This window comes from Cottoperca gobio, chromosome 24 (genome assembly GCF_900634415.1).
Source record: "Cottoperca gobio chromosome 24, fCotGob3.1, whole genome shotgun sequence".
Classification (NCBI taxonomy): Eukaryota; Metazoa; Chordata; class Actinopteri; order Perciformes; family Bovichtidae; genus Cottoperca; species Cottoperca gobio.
The window spans coordinates 10,418,143-10,438,284 of record NC_041378.1 but is presented as its reverse complement, the minus strand read 5'-3'; the positions used below and the strand labels follow the sequence as shown (position 1 = coordinate 10,438,284).

At 40.5% G+C, this 20,142-nt stretch overlaps 2 protein-coding genes across 2 annotated transcripts in view; both read right to left on the bottom strand.

Annotated features, from left to right (window-relative positions):
* Positions 1–1,227: 1,227 nt before the first annotated feature.
* On the bottom strand, positions 1,228–9,451 carry ccm2 (CCM2 scaffold protein). Its single transcript, XM_029425602.1, is given in 11 exon segments — positions 1,228–2,259; positions 2,261–2,430; positions 2,679–2,817; positions 2,922–3,057; positions 3,180–3,237; positions 3,352–3,487; positions 4,168–4,304; positions 4,696–4,879; positions 5,060–5,143; positions 5,266–5,442; positions 8,796–9,451. Coding segments are annotated over 11 exon segments (1,377 nt in total). The 5' UTR covers positions 8,826–9,451; the 3' UTR covers positions 1,228–2,133.
* A 1,967-nt stretch (positions 9,452–11,418) lies between these two features.
* xkr6b (XK, Kell blood group complex subunit-related family, member 6b) overlaps positions 11,419–20,142 on the bottom strand; it is a 55,520-nt gene continuing 46,796 nt past the window's right edge. The window contains exons 2-3 of the mRNA XM_029425877.1: positions 19,070–19,266; positions 11,419–18,311 (exon numbers count right to left, since the gene is read on the bottom strand). Coding sequence (XP_029281737.1) covers positions 17,341–18,311; positions 19,070–19,266 — 1,168 coding nt within the window. The 3' untranslated portion in view covers positions 11,419–17,340. The remainder of the gene's footprint in view (positions 18,312–19,069; positions 19,267–20,142) is intronic.

Here is a 20,142-nt window from a genome sequence, read left to right as displayed (position 1 = left end):
TAGATTTATAAAGGTCAGAGGAACACTTGGATCAGCTCCTGGACACATATTAAAAGTGTCCAGGAGCTAAAAATAGCAGTTAAACCATAGCTTTCTACATGGGATATTAATTATTATTAGATATTAATAAAAATGGACAGCTCGTAAATTGTAATACATCCATTTGAAGTTTCTAATCCAGTGTCGTCACAGACTTCTACATTTAATCCATTTAGCATTACGTCTAAAACCTCAACTTTTCATTTGTGACTACGATGATCTTCTGTGAGCAAACACCCGTCTGATCCTTCTTCATGAGGCAAGATCACGCAAGGTGCTGGGAGGCATTACAGGGGCTCCAGCTGTTGTCATTAATATAATTGGTAATCTCTGATTATAAAAGCAGCATATGATCTTTTTAATGACTTAATTAAACCAACTAAACTATTTAATAATTACTTGCTTCGAATTAGACACTGCGACCATGAGTCATTAAATAGGAGAATTTACAGGCCAATTAGGAGTCCGTGAGAAAGCATACACGGGTCGATTACACTGAGGCCGCGTCAAAAACAATCATTTACTCTACTTGTGTACCAAAACAATGACGCAACTTTTGTGGGAAACTTATCAAGAATAGTTTGCTTGGGCGAGGAGAAAGAATTTGCTCGGAGAGTTCACCGGCTTGTTGGTTATCTCATACTTTTGTACGAGGCAGACAGTGTCTCAAGTGGCTATTTGAACCCAGGTGTAGTGTTCCAGTCTGTGCATGCACTCCTATACCTCTGTTCAAGTCCCACCACCAATATATATGAGACAACCCATTCCAGTTTTGTACTTTTAATCTTACGGACGGAAATTATACAAAAGTAGATTTGTGAAGGAAATGTTTTAAAAGCCCGATGAGTGACAGAGCGGAATGTGCTCAACTCCAACTGTCCTGCCAATTTCTTCTCGTCCCTCAGACTCGCAAAACTAATCCCGAACTTTGACGGCAACGTCCGGCATGATTGCTCTGATGAAACTTGGACTGAAGTTTCACAGCAGCTTAAGTGCATCCAAGCAAACAATCAGTCAGAGAAGATCATAATCCGATTAAACCTTCACCGCTTGGGGCAGTTTTGATGATTAAAAGTACAATTAAACAAGGTTATAGCTTAATTTCAAACTGCTCATAGCAGTGTAAATAACAATAACGTGTTTTAAAAGGCATAATAATTCTTGTAATTTTACAAAAAAAAAAAGACATTCAGTGTAAAGTAGCTGTTATTTAATAACCATGATTTGCTCAACAACTGTAGTTACAGTTTATAATTACCTGTCTGTGTGTGACAGACAGTTGGCAACAGTACTGCAGTGTAAAGGCACAATGACAGATAAATGTAACGTCACAAGACATAACAAGATGACCTGGAAGGAGAGAAATCATAAATTTACATCAGCCATAACTGGGCTTTGCCAAAAATGGTCTCCCACTCCAATTTGTTTTTACAGCATTTCCTTGGTCAGTTTGAACAAGCCAAAAATATATAAATGAGTAAACACTGATAACAAAAAGAATAGTGTACTGTAAAGTGATACACAAATCTTATGGGGAAAAAAAACACAAAATGTGAAATAAATGAAGAAAACCAAAGTTCTCCTGGTGGATGAAGCTCAACAGCACAAACAAGTACAGCCTCAGTCTTAACCTTCTAAAACATGCACACAGTCCTCTGGAGGATCCTCCAGTCTTTGAGGGTATTCAAAAAGAAACAGCCAGAAATATTCTCAAACACTCTGGAGATTTTCGCTACATTGCTGACAGCCATGGCAGATACTGCCAATAAATGAGTACAAAATCAAAGAGACTTTAAAAAAATATATCAGAGGCTTTGAATCCCTCTGAAATGCAAAAATAGCCAAGTGACTGCATGTCACCGAGAGTCTGCAGCATAAGTGCATTTGTTGACTTCATGTTTTCGTGGTGATAGGTTGAGGTTTTCATTGAGTGCGTCGGGACTATGGAACGTCCTCTTGATAATTAGAGGAAAATACAATTAACCCAAATATTAAGTCAGTGCTTAGGACCACCTTCATCTGATCCGTTCAGCTCATGCCTACTGTTCATCGGAGGAGGAGCTGCCTCCTCAATACCTCCCTTTGTTCCCCGTGTCAGGGCGTCACTCCCTCCTGGTCCATACTGCAGCCGAGAGCTTCGATGTCGTTACTGATGTCGGTGATCATTCGGTCCCACTCGTCTCCCTCCGAGGCCTCCTGGCCCTCGTCTGAGGCGGCTGCTTCCTCCGGCGGCTCCGTTGCCGTTGGTGGTGGAATCGGAAGCGGAGCTGGCTGTGCGCCGGTAACGGCCAAAGCTGTCTGTGATGATGCCACGGCCGTCTTTCACTCCAATGGTCTCCAGGAAGTTCTCAAAGTGCTGGCTGTCCTTCTCTGGTATGAAGGGACGCAGGCCTGCAGGGGCACGTTATAATGCACATGGTCATGGACTTTGTCTGACATCTGTCTTTTGTTTTTAGCACAAATCTTAGGATAAATGTTTTTGATTTTACACAGAGGTGAATTTATATTATTGAGGAGACAGCGGTGCAGATGGGAGTTTTATCTACATGTTTCTATAATATCTACATTTGCATGTGGTGACACCAAACTAGGACACAAGACCATTACATCTTCACTTATAGGTCACAGCGTGGTCGTACCAAGTAGAAGGAACTTCCTGCTGTCCCCATAGAGTTGTCGCAGGTTAATGCAGAACTCGTGGATGGAGGAACCATTACGGTATTCGTGGAGCAGGGTGGCAAACTGCTGGATCTCCTGTGATGATAGTTTCGTCCGCAGCTAGAGTGGGACAAAACACACACACACACACACACACACAAAAAAAGAATGTCAAAATAAGAATTAATATATAAAATATTCTCAAAAACAGAACGCTTTCATACTGTTGTCATGTAGTCCTGCAGCAGCTCGGCAGCAGTGGTGCTAAGCTCTCCGTCACTCGCTGTCTTCGTCTGAGGGGACGCTGGGGTGGATGCTGATGGAGAGTTTCCTTCTGCCTCCATAGAGGCCTGGAAAGGACTAAGAGAGAGGAATGCATTCCTTGTAAATAACAAGCAAAAGTAAAACACTTTCAGAGACGTGTCAAAATCTTTCTGGATCTTTCTTATCATCGAGGTAACAGTCTTCAACAGAGTACTTACAATGTGCTGTCTTCCGCTTCAAAGGTCTCCTTAACATCCACTTTGCTTGAAGAATCATCTGCAAAAAAAAAACAAAAAGGTACATATATAAAAAGCTTATATCTGACTTAAGTTCTGAAACTTCAGAGAAGAGGGTAAAGACATCCACCGAGTGAACAATATTTGTCCTCACCACTGTATAGAGAGAGGTGTCTGGTAGGTGTAGTTGCTCCATCAAAAATAGCTCTGTCCAGGAAGTCGATGGTTGACTCCGTGTAAACAATCTGAAACACCTGGCTGAGCAAAAGACACAGCTCCTCTGCTGCTGCCTAAAAAGACAAAAACATCAGCCATCAATGCACTCTGTCATGATGTCAGAAGTATCTTGGCATCTTGTAACTTCATTTCAAATGACCCCTGTGAGACTAACAAGTGCATCATGATTAGCTGAATTCTGTTCACTTTACTGTAATTTACCATTTGTGGTCTTTATACCAGGAGGTAGACACAAAGCAGACTGTGCCTAGCCCTTGGGCTTTCTCATTACCCTAGATTTCAAATAGAATTGCAAGTCAACATCTGCCAGCAGTAAGCATTTTTAATGCTCTTGCAAGTGAATTGTCTCTGTTGCCTGCATAGTTTTACCCGCTTGTAAAACTAACCGCCATTCAAAACCATTGGGGAAGAACCACCATTCATCTTCTCTGAAATCCCACCTTTAAATGCTCTATAGAGTTCTTTTTTACCATCCTTATTTATTACACATTTTAGCTCCTTGTTTGTTTGTTGCTGTGTTTCTCTGTTTGCAAGCTGCACGTAACTAATTGTGCCATCAGAGGTCTAAAACTGGGAACCGTTAACAAAGTGCACTGCAGGTGGATCGGGGCCAACATTTAAAAGTAGAGAACTCAGTAAGTTCGTTTGGTGTGCGCCTTGATTCAAAAGACATTGTTCACTGAACTTAAGAAATATATTTCCATTTAGTATAGCCACAGACGCAAAATAATACCTTATTATCAACGGCCAGCACGAGCAGACAGCAGACTTCCACGAGCACAGCTCCACTCTCCGATAAGGAGCTCAGGGTCTGAGACTTGTTGAGATCAGGACACGAGCTGGGACAAGGAGAACCGCCCGACTCCTGGGCTGGAAAACAGATAAAAATACGTAGAGTCAAATTAGATTATTCAATTGTTGCCCGTCCAAACGTTTCTTCATTATTAGGCTACACTATTTGTTACCAAATAATTTCCCAGTATTGCTAGTTCCTCTGCCAGGAAGATGTCGGTTAAGCGCTTGTTTCATCATTGGATTTAACATTATCAGATCGCCATTATTCCTTGTTGACATCAAGACAACATAACCAAAAAAGAACCAGAGGGATCCGACAACATTGGCTTTATAAAGTGTGTTGCAACAGGACTGCAGGTGAGTCCTGGCTAGATGTCACTGTATGAAGCTCCTCCTCCTCTTCTGTAATCTTACAACAATATGACACATTTTCAAAAACTTACAGGCAACTTCAAAATGTTTCTACCTGTTTTGATCACCACGAGGTGCAAAGAGTCGTCCCTGATGTAGGAGACAGCAGCAATATCATGGATGGGCACTCTCAGGATGATGTCCTCGCCGTCACGCCATACAAGCTTTATGTTGTACGCCGACAAGCTCACCACGGCATCCTGCTCTGATGTCATTTGGCCTGCCAACTGATGGGACTTCTGAGAATCACAGAGGCATACAATGTGGGTAATTATAGCTATCATGATAGAAATTATAAATAAAATATCTGACATTGTGTCAGTTATGTGGAAAACTATTCAACTTGTTTTGAAAAACGCAAGACAGAGCGAGCAGCCAACTAAATCGATCAAGTTAAACCCACTGACTCAGATACTTACCCTTGCGCTGTCAATGAGCTGCAGCACTTCTGTACGACTTGATGGGTTCAAGTATCCAGGAACTGATGTCAGCTGCCCCAAGTACTGAACAGGACAGAACATGCACACACTTTTTACCAAAAAGAAACATATCGTAACATTTCTAGCTCATTGAATAGTGCTACAACATTTTTGACATATGCAACATATATACTAGTCACACCCACTTTGACTTCTTTCTCAATGTAGTCATTAAGCAGGATGTCAGGGTCGATACGGTGGTCGGGTTGAGAGAGTGAGAAGGTGTGGAGCGCCCTGCGCTCAGTGGCCTTCTCCTGGGCCTTCTTGTCCCTCCCCTTCTCTCCTTTCAAGAAGACTCGCTTGAACGGAGACACGATACCAGGCTAGTGAATAAAGACAGAAGGAGCGGGGTTGAAGGGAATTGGAAGATTGTAAAGCTGCCTTCCAAAATGCACTAAGAAATGCTACTGAATTTATGTGGATATGTAGCATTTCAGACTCTCTAAATTATAAACCATTGGTATCATCTGTTTCTATGCAGCAATATATTATAAATACTTGCAGGACTACATACATATGATGCATTTGCAATGGGCTAGCATCACAGAAAAGCAATTGCAGCTACAAGTTTAAAGTCCCCCCTCAAAACAAACTATATAAAAATGCTGTTGACCGTGATACTTTGAAGCGTGGTCATTTCTGCTGACCCCGTTTCCCCCCGACTGACTGGTAGCTGCAGAGTAAGATACAGCAGCTGTACAGCCAATACACGTTAATCAAAGTCAACAATAGCATTTACACAAGGAAGCTTTCAATACTGGAGGGGTTTGTAGTGGACGTCACCATGAGAGAAAAGTGTTTGTGTATTAACTACTTTAGAACCTCTTCATCGCTTTAACTCTTATATCAACTGGTTAAATGGCAACTACTGTAGCACCGTTTAAGAACTGAGTGTGCTTCACTAAACTAAAACCGTGATCCGTTTTGTCCATGGCATAAAAGGCACATAATACATTTCAAAGCATGCATCTCGATACAAAACATTTCAAAAAGCCTACCTCGTTCTCCATGAACCCCCTCTCACTAGAAGGAGTTGCCTAACAAAAAACACAATGCCTGGCCACGGATGCTGGTACGCTCACACTGTCTACACTAGTCACCTGTTGCCTCCGCTCACACACACAGTGACAGCTGCCAACTGGTGACAGACCTACAGGATCAAACACGGTGAAGGGTGTGACCCCTCACAGAGGAAGGGAAGTGTTTCTCGGTCTCTGTATTCAAGCACAAGAACAGGAAGCAGACTAACCACAACTTCCTGTGATGACATGCACATTCATGCTATTATACTTAGCACAGATGTCAAATCTGCAACGCCGTTTGCAGATTTGATAAGGCAACAAGTGCAGACAATATGACGTAGTTCAAGCAAAGTTGAATAACCTGTGTATTAACGCACCCACAACAATGATGAGTGCCGCAAAGGGTCAGAACGGTGTATTTGTACTATTACACTGTACCCATAATTTGGTTCCTGCCTGACATTGCGGACATTTGATCGCAGACTTTAGACTCCATAGAACAGCACAACCTACGAGCAGTGCATTATTTAGCAGCACGTAGCTTGTAAAGACAAGTACATTAACATTTTATGGTTTGTTCTTGAGAAATGTGAGACAAGAGGCACCGTAGTTGACCCCAGTGAATGCCCTCAATATGAACAAGCGCTTTTTTTTGGTGAAAGTCTGTTTAAAAAGACACCCAAGTGAGGATGACGTATGACATTTGTGCTGTGATGGCCAGGGAGACACACGTGCAGGTGGACTTTCAAAGTTTTCCCACACTTGCATGCAGGAAACTTTGGAATTTCATATAAAGAAAGAATAATCTAAATCCCCAATACACTTAAAAACTATAACTCAGCTTTCTACAGTGGCATTGTAAAATGCTATCATCTCTCCGTGTCTTTCCAGATCCAAGAGGCAGTACTTCCGTTACATAACGGATGTTCTTGATTCTTTATTTGTTAGTGTTTGTGAGACATTACCAATCCAGCAGGGCTGAACACAAGCTAATACAATTATGTGCAGATCAAGCTGTCAGATTTCTTAACTTCTCCAGATACCTTTGACAGTTTCCAGACTTTACAAAATCATGTCATCATATGAAGGGGCCTGAGCTTTCACTTGAACCTGTGTAATTACATAATACTGTGTATAATGCAATATCAAAAAAACAACCGGTTCCAAATGCTGTTCATTATCACCACCACGTGGCCTCATACAGGAACTGTAAGCACTAGTGACAATAATCACTAAACCTAGGTCATAAGCAGTTTCATAAAGCTGAAAACATTCATTTGGATTTAAAAAGGGAAAAATACATTTTCAAAAAGCTACAATGCTGCTCGGCAAGTGATATATATACACTCATATATGTCATATTTACTTTGGATCTATCCATTTTGTGGCCACAAGTAGGTAATGCATCTCCTTAGTAGTCAGGTATTTTGACTGGAAGATTTAAAGTTAGGCCTTGATCACACTATGAGCAGTTTGGAATAGTTAACATTGCTGAAAAAACATTTTCTTGCCAGAACAAACCCTCTTGACACAAGGATATCCTTTCATTTCCATCCAAATTTCCCTTCACATCAAGAGGACATGGAATTAGATGGGAAATAACATAAATGCCTTTGTCATGGAAAATGAAGGGCTGACCAGCGTAATAATAGCAATGATTTTAACGTAAGACACTTTACTTCCCACTACAAGGCTCAGGTTGTGAGAGCTTGTCAATGTCATGTCCTGTCTAGATTTGGTGGGTCCTGCCCTTCAGTTTCCTCCTGTGCAAACACGAAGAACAGAGGGAAAATGTCCAAGGCACAAAGATCAAATAAATGTCAGCAATGTGTCTGAACATACCGATCTGTCTCCATATCAAACGGGATCATTAGGCAGTGTGTCTATGTACTGTATGTGTGTGAGAGCAGGGTGGTCGGACCAACCAATGAGTGCAGATTCCCCTTAGCATGACTGACACTGATAACTGCTGCCTTTGACAGCTGTTGACCACACAGATCCTCCATGACCCACGCCTACACATAACAACAAGGGTTATTACTCTGGAAACCTGGTTGAACTTTCATTACGTTTTTGAGAATACTGTCATTGCGGTATACACTCACTGTGTATAGAAAGAAAATCCCACAACAGATAAACAATTAGTCTAATTAACACAACAATAGACGATGTTCTTCTTTGAAGTACGTTACATTATATAACCCTATATCAACACATCTGGACTACAACAATGTAAAGAGTGTTTGAGTTGATATTCAGAGAACTATAAAAAATAAAAACACCCTGAAGCCCATTGTGGTACTGAACTAAGACAGTGAGGTTTAAAACTGATCTTGTAACATTTTACTCGTTTTTTTTTTATTTTATTTTTTTTAAAAGGTACAACCAGTTGCACCTTACTGAACTTAACTTAATGTAATATCCATTTGGTAAGTTACACATTTCGCGTATTAAAAGTAACGCGGGTTCATTGAAAAGTCAGTAAATCTGTGTATTATCGTTACTGCTTTGGTCGCTGATATTTACTTAATATTTGACTAAATTTAGTCAGCAAACTGCTAAGATAGCCTGCTCTGACTAGCTAGTAAGTTAGCATGCTAGCTAGTCAACTTGTAGTAAAAAGTAAGGTTAGCCATGTCATTTGCTCGACTTACCTTTTTCACTTTTTTCACATCATCCTCCATTTCTATGTAACTGTCCTCTTCTTCATATTCAGTTCAGCGTGGAGATCCAGGTGAGGAAAGACATAACTAGCTACCGAAGCTTTAAACCAGCACTCATCTAAAAGTAGTTAGCTTGTTAGCCTAGCCTAGCCTAGCATTGGTAAAGTGATGTCCGAATTTGAGCTGATAGCAAAACGCCATCCTGTTTGTTGTCTTATTCCACGCGCATGAGAAACAATGCTGGCATGCCACCAGTGTGAAAATGGTATGCTTCAGTGCCGCGAACACAACTAAAGCAATAGTCTGTTAGAAAGACAAACTCGGATAAAACAGGCAAAACTTTTCAATCGTGCCGCCATTTTGGGCGTTGAACTGTGGTCCAGCATGCTTTGCTTTGCACAAACCAAAACAGCTGCTACTGTTAATTAAGCGATAACACTGCCGAGGCAGTTTGACGAAGCGCTTCTTTAGTGTCACTTCACTTCACAGGCATATTCTCAGGTAATACAATAACTAATATAAATTAAGAAAAAGCAATGTATTGAATGACAGAGACTTACTTCAGACCAAATAATTATACAGTAGCTAATTCAGACAAGGGTTGACTTTTGCATAAGTGACTAGACTAGAACATATTTTAGGTAACATTAACTGTATGTATTTTTTTTTTTAATGTTTTTGTTATTTTGAAGCATATAATAGATTTATGGTAACTTAAAAATGTAAAATAATTTTCAATGTTGACACTTCTGCCTCAGTTCATGTTAGGAAAGCCAGCAAATCTCACTTTTTGTTTATCACTTAATAACTTTATAAACAATGTGCGTTTTTACTTTTAAAAACAGAAAAAGCACAGGTGACTCTTTTCTTTGCAGTTGTCCTGATAAGCAGCCACATCTTGAACACACCTAACAATAAATGTAATGCAGCTGTTATAAATGTTAGCCTACACTAGTGCATTGCTGATAAGATAAGTCTCAATGTCTTGCCATGAAAAGAGTTTTACTAAAAGTCTTTAAAAAAAACCCAGCAGCCCAATTGGACTGGTAAAATGCAGGTGTTTCACTTAGTAAGAGACCACTTTAAGTGTCCATGTAAGCAGTGTCTTGACACCCTGTTTCCTGTTTTACTAGGACAAGATTGAAGACAGACATGACCGCAACAGAGAGAGGCAGATGAGACAAGTGGAGAAAGACAGGAGACATGCATACAGCAGAATATATGAAAGTGGTAAAGAGACCAGTCACTCAAGGTTGGATGTAAGAGTGTCCACAAAATAAATGTATGTTCTGTACACGTACAGTAACTGTCAGTGGTATTTACTTTTTACTCATACCATACATGCATGACTTTATTTTCCTAAACCTGTGTATAAAGCAGGTGATGGGTATTGACCTTTTTCATAGCAGACATTTTGGCTTATCATAGGAAAATCACTGGTGTAATTGATGACATTAAAAATGCCCGTATTCTATTTAGTTGAGCTAGTTACAGGGTGTTGCTGTTGTGTATGCTGACTCACTGTCATGGCCTCCTAGGACTCTTAATGGAACTGAGCCATCGTTAACAAAACTAGTTTCACCTGGGGCCGGCTAACGGATGGTAACCACTGCCTCACGTAACATGAACCAAAAGGTGGAGGAAATTAATAAATGCAGATAAAGATGAAACTAAATATTGTTAAATGGTTGGACCATGGGATATGGTTGTATAATTAGCAACCCCTGCCAGGAAAACTATTTGTCCCTCTCTGTCTGGTTGTCAGTGTCAGTCCCCTCTTTGAAAACCCTCCCCTATGGCTCCGCTACACTCACATACACAATTCACAAACACACATAAGAACCCTACATAACAGGCTGCCCTGCACCTTTGTTTTATTTTTTCCCCGTTGTGGTAATCCTGTCGTATCACTCAATGATACTTGATTCTGTCATGTCTTGTCTATTCTTCACTAAATACATTTTTTAATTAGTTTCACCTGTGTTTTTCCTACTAAGACTAGTCAAAGTGTCTGCTGTGAAAAAGGTCTATTGCATGTGCTATTTGGGATAGTCACTTTAATGGCCTATTTAGGTCATTTGTTATTTCTTCTGGCAAATTACAACTGCAGGTATTGGGTCTGAATTTGTTATGTTAAAGGTTCAAATATGAGAATACACGTAATTAACTAAATTGCTCTACTGCCCATGTCTCTACACCTATATTTCAACTATTATTCCAATGTGCCAAATAAATTCCTTCATGATTAGTGGCGATGGTCAGTGAAATGATTACTAGAAGCACACAGGTGTTTTCATTTATTTTCCCTGATTAGCCTTTTCTCAGATTGCCATCTCTCACTTTTTTTTTTAACTTTCCTTTTGTCATTGTTATTAGTGCATCAGTTTGGCGTCATCACAGACAGTAATCCCCAGTACAACTTCAATCTGCAGAGGTCTAATCAAATTAAATGAAAACACCTGTGTGAGTGTGCAGGCCTTTAATTCAATGAACTAATCGGAAGCTCAAACGTATTATATTACGACACAATCACTGTGTGTAGGCTCACATCTCACACCTTTGCATCTGCCTTCATCTGTTGAATTGTGTATGTGAATACAATACTGATATATTGCACTTTCAAATACTATATTTATTTTTCTCTTCTGGGATGAACAGTCTGATATATGAATCTACAGTAAGGCTTAACATTACATTTTCAGCATAATATTTCTCTTTTCATCTAAAAACCAAAACATACAAAAAGAACTGTAGCACCATATGTTATTAATAATATTCATATTGTTCCCAAAAATAGGACATCAGTTTTGCTTTTTTAAAGAACGGGGATTCCATTAAACAATTTACTTTACATTTTATATTTATCAACAACAAAGAAACCATTCCTTATATGTTCTCAGTTACAACACAGGTTGTATGAGTACACTTTCATAAACATGCTACAGATTGTAGCAAACTTTCTTACTGACATTGCGCCAACTTTTGGAATACCCCGTATAAATCATATAGTCTAGGGAATATCCTGATAGATTTGTGAAATACACCAACAAGCTAACACAATCTAGAAATTGATTGAATATAAACAAAGCATTATTTCCCAACACATTTGATAACAATTTCAAAAATCAGCAGCAATTAATATGACAACCATAATCGCTTCATTGGAATATCAAATCCATTTTAAAACAAAATATTACAGCCAATTCTACAATAACAACAAAATTAGATACACACAGATTAAGGACATATAGATGACAGGAATTTACAACACAGCAATCATGTTCTATTTTCTTTTTTTTTTAAACCCAAATTCCAGTAGCAGAAGTACATTTGTGATCCTGTGCGTCTGCCAACAAGATGCATTTATCATTTGCCAGTTTCATTCTCTCAGAGAAAAGAAAGAAAAAAGATCCTAGTGCAGATTGAATCATAGTAAAATAATAACATACTGTATGCTTAAATCAGTATATTAAACACTATATGCAGAGAGTAACTTGTTTTTTTTGTGCACGTTGGAAAATCAAGATGGCACCATTGAGCGTTGAGTTCTGCTGTAAACTGCGTGAATTTAAGGTGCTAGCTCTCAAGCATTTTGAGACTGCACCTATGTGGGACGCAGGCTCCACAGTCAACCGGAAGGCTATGCTATCAGAAAGCTAAAAAGTGGACTGCAGTCCTCAGTAGTAGCACCTTTTTAAATGTATTTATTCAGCACCAGGTTATAAACAGAAATCAAAGAAGGTTCAAAAATAAAAGAAGAAAATGCACCGTTCATCTGAACATACTGCTCCAGTGGTCAAACATATGGTCATGACACAAAGGTACAGACTTTAACCAAGTCAAACACTACAATGACCTGCTGCTACACATTAATGCAGAAATCAGAGGGTTTGTTGTGCAGTCGAGAGCACTTACATGCTAAATGTTGAGGGTCACCTCACAATGACTTCCAAAGGCATGCTGGGAGGTGGTGGGAAAACCAGGAAATTAGGTTATTCAAAAGTGAATCAGCGATCGGGCCTGTTTCATCATTCCATTGAAAGACAAATGCAACGCAAGTGATTTTTTCTTTGCGCATTTTGTCACATTGACTTTCATGTTTTACTCCAACTGCAGGCATTATTGTTTTGGCTAGAGGATGTATTTTTCACACGAGACAAACGACACAGAAACTTTACGTCTTGGCACCACAAATCATTCATCATTGCAAGACAGAAGAAGATGTAAAGGCATAGACAAAAGTACAAAACAATCATTGACCAAATTGCTTGGTATCGTGGCTGGCATCTGCTTAGAGTATCCTTCCAACAGTCCAAAACTAACGCTTTTGAGCTCAGTCCAAACTTCTAATTGTAACTCGCTGAATCAACTGGGGCTGTTGTGTTTCAGCTTGTTCCAACGTCATAGAGATGCAGAATCCTATGTTCAAGTACATAAGATGTTCAGTATTGCCTTACTTTTTCTCCTATGTCTTTGACATAACCTATAACTAGGTTTGACACATACCCACCACTTGGTTCTGTCACACGGTGAAGATTAGTTGTAGCACTGTAACGAGGAAACGGTGCAGTCCTGTGGATGAAATCTTGGATGCAACAGTAAGATTAAATGGAGTTGTCAAATGAGGTGTGAGCTGACAGAATTGAGAACTTGGCTTGATTTGGTTTGGGGAGACAGACAGAGAGAATATCGTTTGGTGTTGTTATCATCTTGGTGACACGTGTACACAACAAGTAAAGAAAGACATTGGCATTGTTGTTTGTGGACTTGGCTGCCATGGCTGGATTTAAGCACCCAAAGTAACAAGGCACAACAAGGACTGAGAAGAACAAGCTTGCTGTTCAAACGCTCTTGCTGTGTGTTGTGGCTGTTGAGGGATGTGGAGTTGGACAGGTAACCTGACAGAAACAATACTCTGTAGGGGATTTCTTTGTGACCTTGTTTATGGTATAAATTGTGGCGGCCTGAATACTACATTGTATAGTAACGGCTTCCAATTGCACTCTTGAGTAGTTTAGCTCTTGAAACCTGTTTTATTATTTAAAGAAAACCAAGAAAGATACTAAACTAAAACCCACTTGTTAAGCTTCTAGGTAATCCGTTTCACCAGTTTACAGAATGTGACAAAACTATGATTGTTCTGTAGAAAATATACTGCATGTTTCATAAAAATCTAGACTTATATAGACATATAGACTCTTTATAGACTTAATTAAAATCAATTAGTGTAATTAACTGTCATTACTACTATTGTTATGACACAATTAAGCAAGCATAAATAGTCTGCGACTTTACAACATTAAGCACCACTAGATACATAATCTTATTTATGGTGCTATATAATACTGTCGCTTCACACAAACACACACACACACACACACACACACACACACACACACACACACACACACACACACACACACACACACACACACAAATGAATGAATGAATCACAGTGTATTTGCACCTGATTTGGACATGTGTCCACGTCTGTAAAAGGTCAGCAGAAAGGATGCACCATATGCCAGGCAGCCAACTACCACAAAAAACTGCCCCTCCCCCTGTCAATTATAAGACTGAGCAATCATTCCCAAGAAAACAAAAATGTGCAAACCATAATTTAGTGTTACAATCCCAGCCGAGGAGTGGTCCAGGATGCAATATTGTAAGGAAAAAATGGAGACCCTTGAGGACATGCCTGGTGGATGAGAACTGCATTGAGACACCCCTGAGTCAGCTGGTTTCGTGGTCTTGTTTGTTGGTCCTGAGGAACCACTGTATTGGCTGTTTTGCTTAATTAATTTTTTCGTCTAACAATATCTTTTTTGTTTAACATTAACTGGCTAGCTATTAACATGGCTGTTCATTCACTACAACAGAGAGGAACTACTCTGGCTACTATGGTAAACAATGAACGTTGAACGAAAATAAAAGTTGAAAGTTGGTTGTTTGCATACTTATGTGTATCAATACATATTGTGTGACGGATGTTTGCTCCACCCTAGCTGACCCAACAGTTCTTGATTACTCAGGGCTGAACATCGCTTTTAAGCTGAAGGGTGGCAGACCTTGGATGTTGAAGCTCTTGGTTATGGCAGTGTACCTCATTGCATGTTCTCATGCCAGGATCTCCAGTTGTTCAGCCTCAACCCCGTTGTTCAGTTACCAGAGAGTGTGAGAGTGTTTCATGGGAGTGCACCAAGGCCCAGCACCGAAGAGATGGGGAAGAGGGCAGAGCAGCAACCGAGGATGGAGCCGAACAATCGGCGAGAGGACAGAACTGTGGGAAAGGGCTGAGAAGACTCACAAGACAAGCATGTGTACACTCCACCACGCAAGCACACTTAAATCCCCTAATACATACTGTAGGTTGTACAGCACATGCTGAGAATAAAACACCCATCTTTCTCACACAAGCATACGAGGAGTCATACATCTTACTTCAGTTAGGCCCCTTATCACGTTCTGTCCTTATGTTCTTTTCCAACCCTGGCAAAAACCCCCTCTCACCTTTGGCCTGGACTTACATGGCATCCGCCTTTTACAGTACGATGTTAGCAGGCTCATGGGGCCACAGCTAAGCAGAAAGCCAGTGAGCCAGGAGAAAGGGATCTCTGCTTTGTGTAGGGCTCTTGGGCATCCCGTGTTGGGTGCATTTGTACTAATGCCTCATACTAAAGTCATGCCAACAAATGTAGAAAACACACATTATATATTCGAATGAGTCATTGAGTATCAATTGGACTATGAAATGCATTCATTTTTTTCATCAATTGTTCAGTAGCCCTCTCTGCAAATTTTGTCAAACTTCTTTGACCTAGAAGGCATGTTTTTTAAATTGTATTTCATTTTTGTCATGTGTAAATACAGTGGTTGTCCCAAGGGTATCCGTTGTGGAGAACTCCCGCAGCTTCAGCTGGGAGATGCAATGTATAATTGCTGCACAGCAGGCCTATAGATGGCACATGTTTTGCAAGGACTCTAGGATTCTACTGGTTCAACGGGCAGATAAATTGGAAAGACAGTACTGTAAGATGCGATTTGGCTTTGTTTCAACTGCGCAAGCAGGTGCCAGAACAGTTGACCTGTACGCCCATATAAGAGAATAACCTCTTTGAGGGCACACTGATGTTGAGGAGTATACCTTTTAACACTGCACTGCACAACATTTTCCGTTATGTAAAAAAGTGTGTTCTGGCAAAATATAGTTATGTCAATGACTATAAATGTGGACACAAATACGCACTGAAGTATAATAGCATAGAAATATCTTCTCAGATTTGTCTTTTCTTTTTTTCTTTTTTTTTAAAGAACTTATTACAAGTCTTTGCACCCAATAAGCATATATTAATCAACCTAAAACATTTGTTGATAAGAAAACAAAATAGGGAGTTTGTATAAGGGAGTACTTTCTAGGATTCAGAAGGGAATGGTGGAGGATTCCTTGAAGGCTGTCTTTGCACTTCAAACAAAAATGTGTTAGCACACATTTTTACCCTTCTACCCTTTACTACACACTTACAATCTTTTAAAAAAAAAGTCTTTGGAATGTTTTTTGTTATGATCTACCCACCAAAAAAATGTTGTGCTCATTTCAACTACATTCTACATTCCTTTCATTGTGTTTTTTCTAAGATTTTGTGCTGTCACAACTACGGGCAAAAATGAGTAAGTAAGGCATGCTGTTACAGCTTGCCTCCACTGGAGGGCAGTCTGCACTGTAAAAATGGAATATGTGGGTGTAACTGATTGAAGGTCGGTGTGCTTCTTTTTTCTTCCATACATGATGCGATTATGATTAAGGATTTTGAACAAAAATAGTACAGCCAGGATACACTTGAGCCACGTAAGCTCACAGAGGGAAAATCCATTTTGAAGTGCTTCTCTGGGACACATCTTTGATCGTGTCCTTTCTGTAATTTACAGTATCATGATAGAAATTTCAGTGCTTTTTAAATCACGGGCTAAGGACTTGGTAAACATTATCATACATTTCAATAATTTACATAAAGAATGGCAGTAAATGTTGGGATGTGCAAAGACCTGTCCCCTCTGAGACTCTCCTCCATCATTCCCATCAGGCTTTGCGCCAGTTCCATGTCACAGGGACATACAATATGCCCTTCACAAGTATTCACAGGTTGAATCACCAATACAGTATAATGCATTAAACACATTTCATAATGAAACATTCATATGTTATCTACACACTCATACAGAACCCTCCTCTATCAATGTAGAGGGATTTATATGATACTTCTGTATATATCACATCAGATACTGGAGGTTCATAATTTTCTCTCTGTACTGTTTTTTTTTTTTCAAAAATAAATCATGGCAGTGTGTTTAGACTGTCTTGACACATTGACTAACACACATCTCCTGCAGGAAAATTTAATGATCAGAGAGGAGAGAAGGGGAGAGCAAATGGATAGAGATAATATCTGACGAGGAGGAAGAGCAGAGTGAAAGAAACGAAATGCATGTGCATTATAGTGTGTAAGAGGAGGTGACAGAGCTGTGGGAGAAGATACCTTCAGAGGGAGGATTCGTACTGCAGGAGTTCATAAAGAAGTGGACCGTCCCTATACCTGATGCCCACCGCATTAGGGCTAATGTACTGCAGCACATTTATGGTCCTGCGCAGGCGCCGATCCACAAAGTGTGCATCCCAGGCTGGGTAGCGTTTTCTGGGCATGTCTATCTTAATGAGAGGACCCTCGGGCTGGAAGGGCCTGCCAGCTGCATCCACAGGCTCTGTGGACCTCACCTGGAAAACTGGAAGGCAGGTGTCCGTGGGTGTTTCATCTGACTCCTCGTCTTCCCCTGCCAGACCCCGTGTGGGAGTGGCCTGAGAGCCACGGGGGCCTGGTGTGGGAGCCATTGGCTCAGCCTCGGGGGGTAATGGAAGGCCCCATAGAAGCTCAGCACAGCACGAGCTGGCCAGCACCCTCAGCCGGGGGCCCATTGGGTGTAGGACCCCATAATAGAGAACCATACAGGCCACACCTGAAGCAAAGCACAGGAAGACACCACAGAGGGCAAAAGAGGCATAGGCGTCAGTGGTGACTGGGTCACGGTACGCATACCAAAGGAGGCTTAGGATGGCATTCTCTAACAGTACTACTGTGTAATAGGCCACCATTCTGTACCGAGTCCTGCCCTCACGTACATTGAACCAACAGAAGACATAGACCACACCCACCACCATGTTGAACAGTACCTCCTCCCACTTGGACATGCAGAAGTCGGTGCCGCCATGGATGACCCAGAAAGCCATGGCACACCAATGGAGCACCACAAAAATGCCAAAGTAGATGTGGAAAACCGAGGCAAATAGAGCAAGGGAGATCACCCGTGAGGAGATGGTAAAAAGGCGCCAGAACAGATGCACCAGGGCACCTCTGTAACTCATGCTCTTCTTGTCGTCACGTGAATCACGCAGGAGTTTGTTGTAAGAGGCTAGCACCCAGGCCAGGGACAGGAGGGAGGACATGGCAGAAAGACCTGGGAATATAGACAGAGAGAGAGAGAGTGAAAGAAGAGAAAGACTAAGAATGAGAGATATTGACAGGTGCTGTGAGATGGCTTTAAAAACACCAGAAATTGAAAGAGACATTCAGTTTTATTTTTAGTATAAAGCATAACCCAAAGAAAAATAGTTCTATCTTGACTTGGCTGCCATTCCACTTACAGTACATTTTATTTCAGCCAAAGCAATCCATCACAATTTAGAAAGCCATATTATTACCAAGATCATTATAGGTCATTCAGTCAACACCAATTCAGTTTCCTTAAGACTTGTATAATAGTAGAGACAGCAGATATGTCAGAGCAGTAACCTGCTACATGAAAAATGATAGAGGATTATCTGCAGAGCAGCAGCATGGTGCCTCTCAGCAAATGTATTAATGGCATTTCTATAGACACCCAGACAGGTAAGGGTATCACTTGTTATGATTGAATTGCCTTCCTTAGGGAGCTGTATTGCACGAGGAAAATGCAATTGTAAAAGAGGTTTCAGGAGTGATGAATGTTGGAAATTGTATATGATGGTGGAGAATGTTGCACACTGTAAATAATGAGATATGTGAACTTCACAGAAAATGGACTGTCAGATGTAAAATATGGAAGCATCTCAGCATCATGCGACAACCATATTATGACGTAATGCACAAAAGAAGAATATGAGAGATGTCTTGAACTACACACAAACAAAATAAGGCTTGTGTGCGGCCTGTATAGAGCCATATGGAAGTCCTTACACTGCAGCCACTCAGCCTTGTTGCTCTGGATCATGATGCAGAGCTGCAGCACCAGCTGAGGGGCGCTTTCTAAGAAGGTCTCCAGCAGTCGCAGCATGTTGACATCAGCATACTCGTACATCATAGCCCAGTAAAAACACCGCTGGTTCTCCTTCTGCCGGTGACTTTGTATACCTAGGTACATGGTGCGGATGTACCTGCAGAGAGAGAAAGGGGGGACAGTTAGACAATCCAATAATACATGTTTACCTTATTGACACAAAAGGAGCAAGAACACTTGTTAACATTCAAACTGTTGAGCACACCTGCACATGGTTGAGTTTCCACAACACTAGCATACTTAGCTACTTTTTAAAACCATGTAAAGTATATCAATCTGCAATTATGAGGAGTTCAGATGTTCAGATGTTTCAGATGAATAAAGTTTACTTTAATGCAGTCTTTCTCAAAGAGTGGTCCGCGGACCACTGGCGGTACGTGAGCGACCGCTAGTGGTCCGTGACTATATTGGTAAAATGTCACATTTGAAATGAATATATTATAAGTTTATAGTGTTTCTCAAACTGTTTAAAAATGACTAGTATAGACTAGAGCAGGGTGGCCCAAAAGGTCGTGTAGTGCGGGTAGATCGTGCATCGTTAAAAAGAAATACCCGGCTGAAAGCTGTGAAACTCGGCTTGAACGCGAAAAGTCCAGCGCTAAAGTGAAAAGAAAATATCACAGTGACTACATCAAATTTGGATTTTTTTTGGATTGGAGATGAAGAGGATCCCAATCCACATTGTGTTTTGTGCTATGAGTCGTTGGCGAACATTTTGCATTGTGCGTATCTCTCAGTAGCAAGCGATCTTGCTGTGGGTAACGATGGCTATACGGACATAAACTCAGCAATAAATTAAGTCTACGTTTCATATGATATATAAAATCTATCAGCATTCACCGTTTTAAATCACATATGAACGAAATGCTTGTAGAATCCGTAGTTGTATTTGTATTGTTGATTTAATGTGTCAACGAGCGATATAGAGACAGTCGCATAAAGCTCATTATTAGGCTGTCATTCGTAATATATT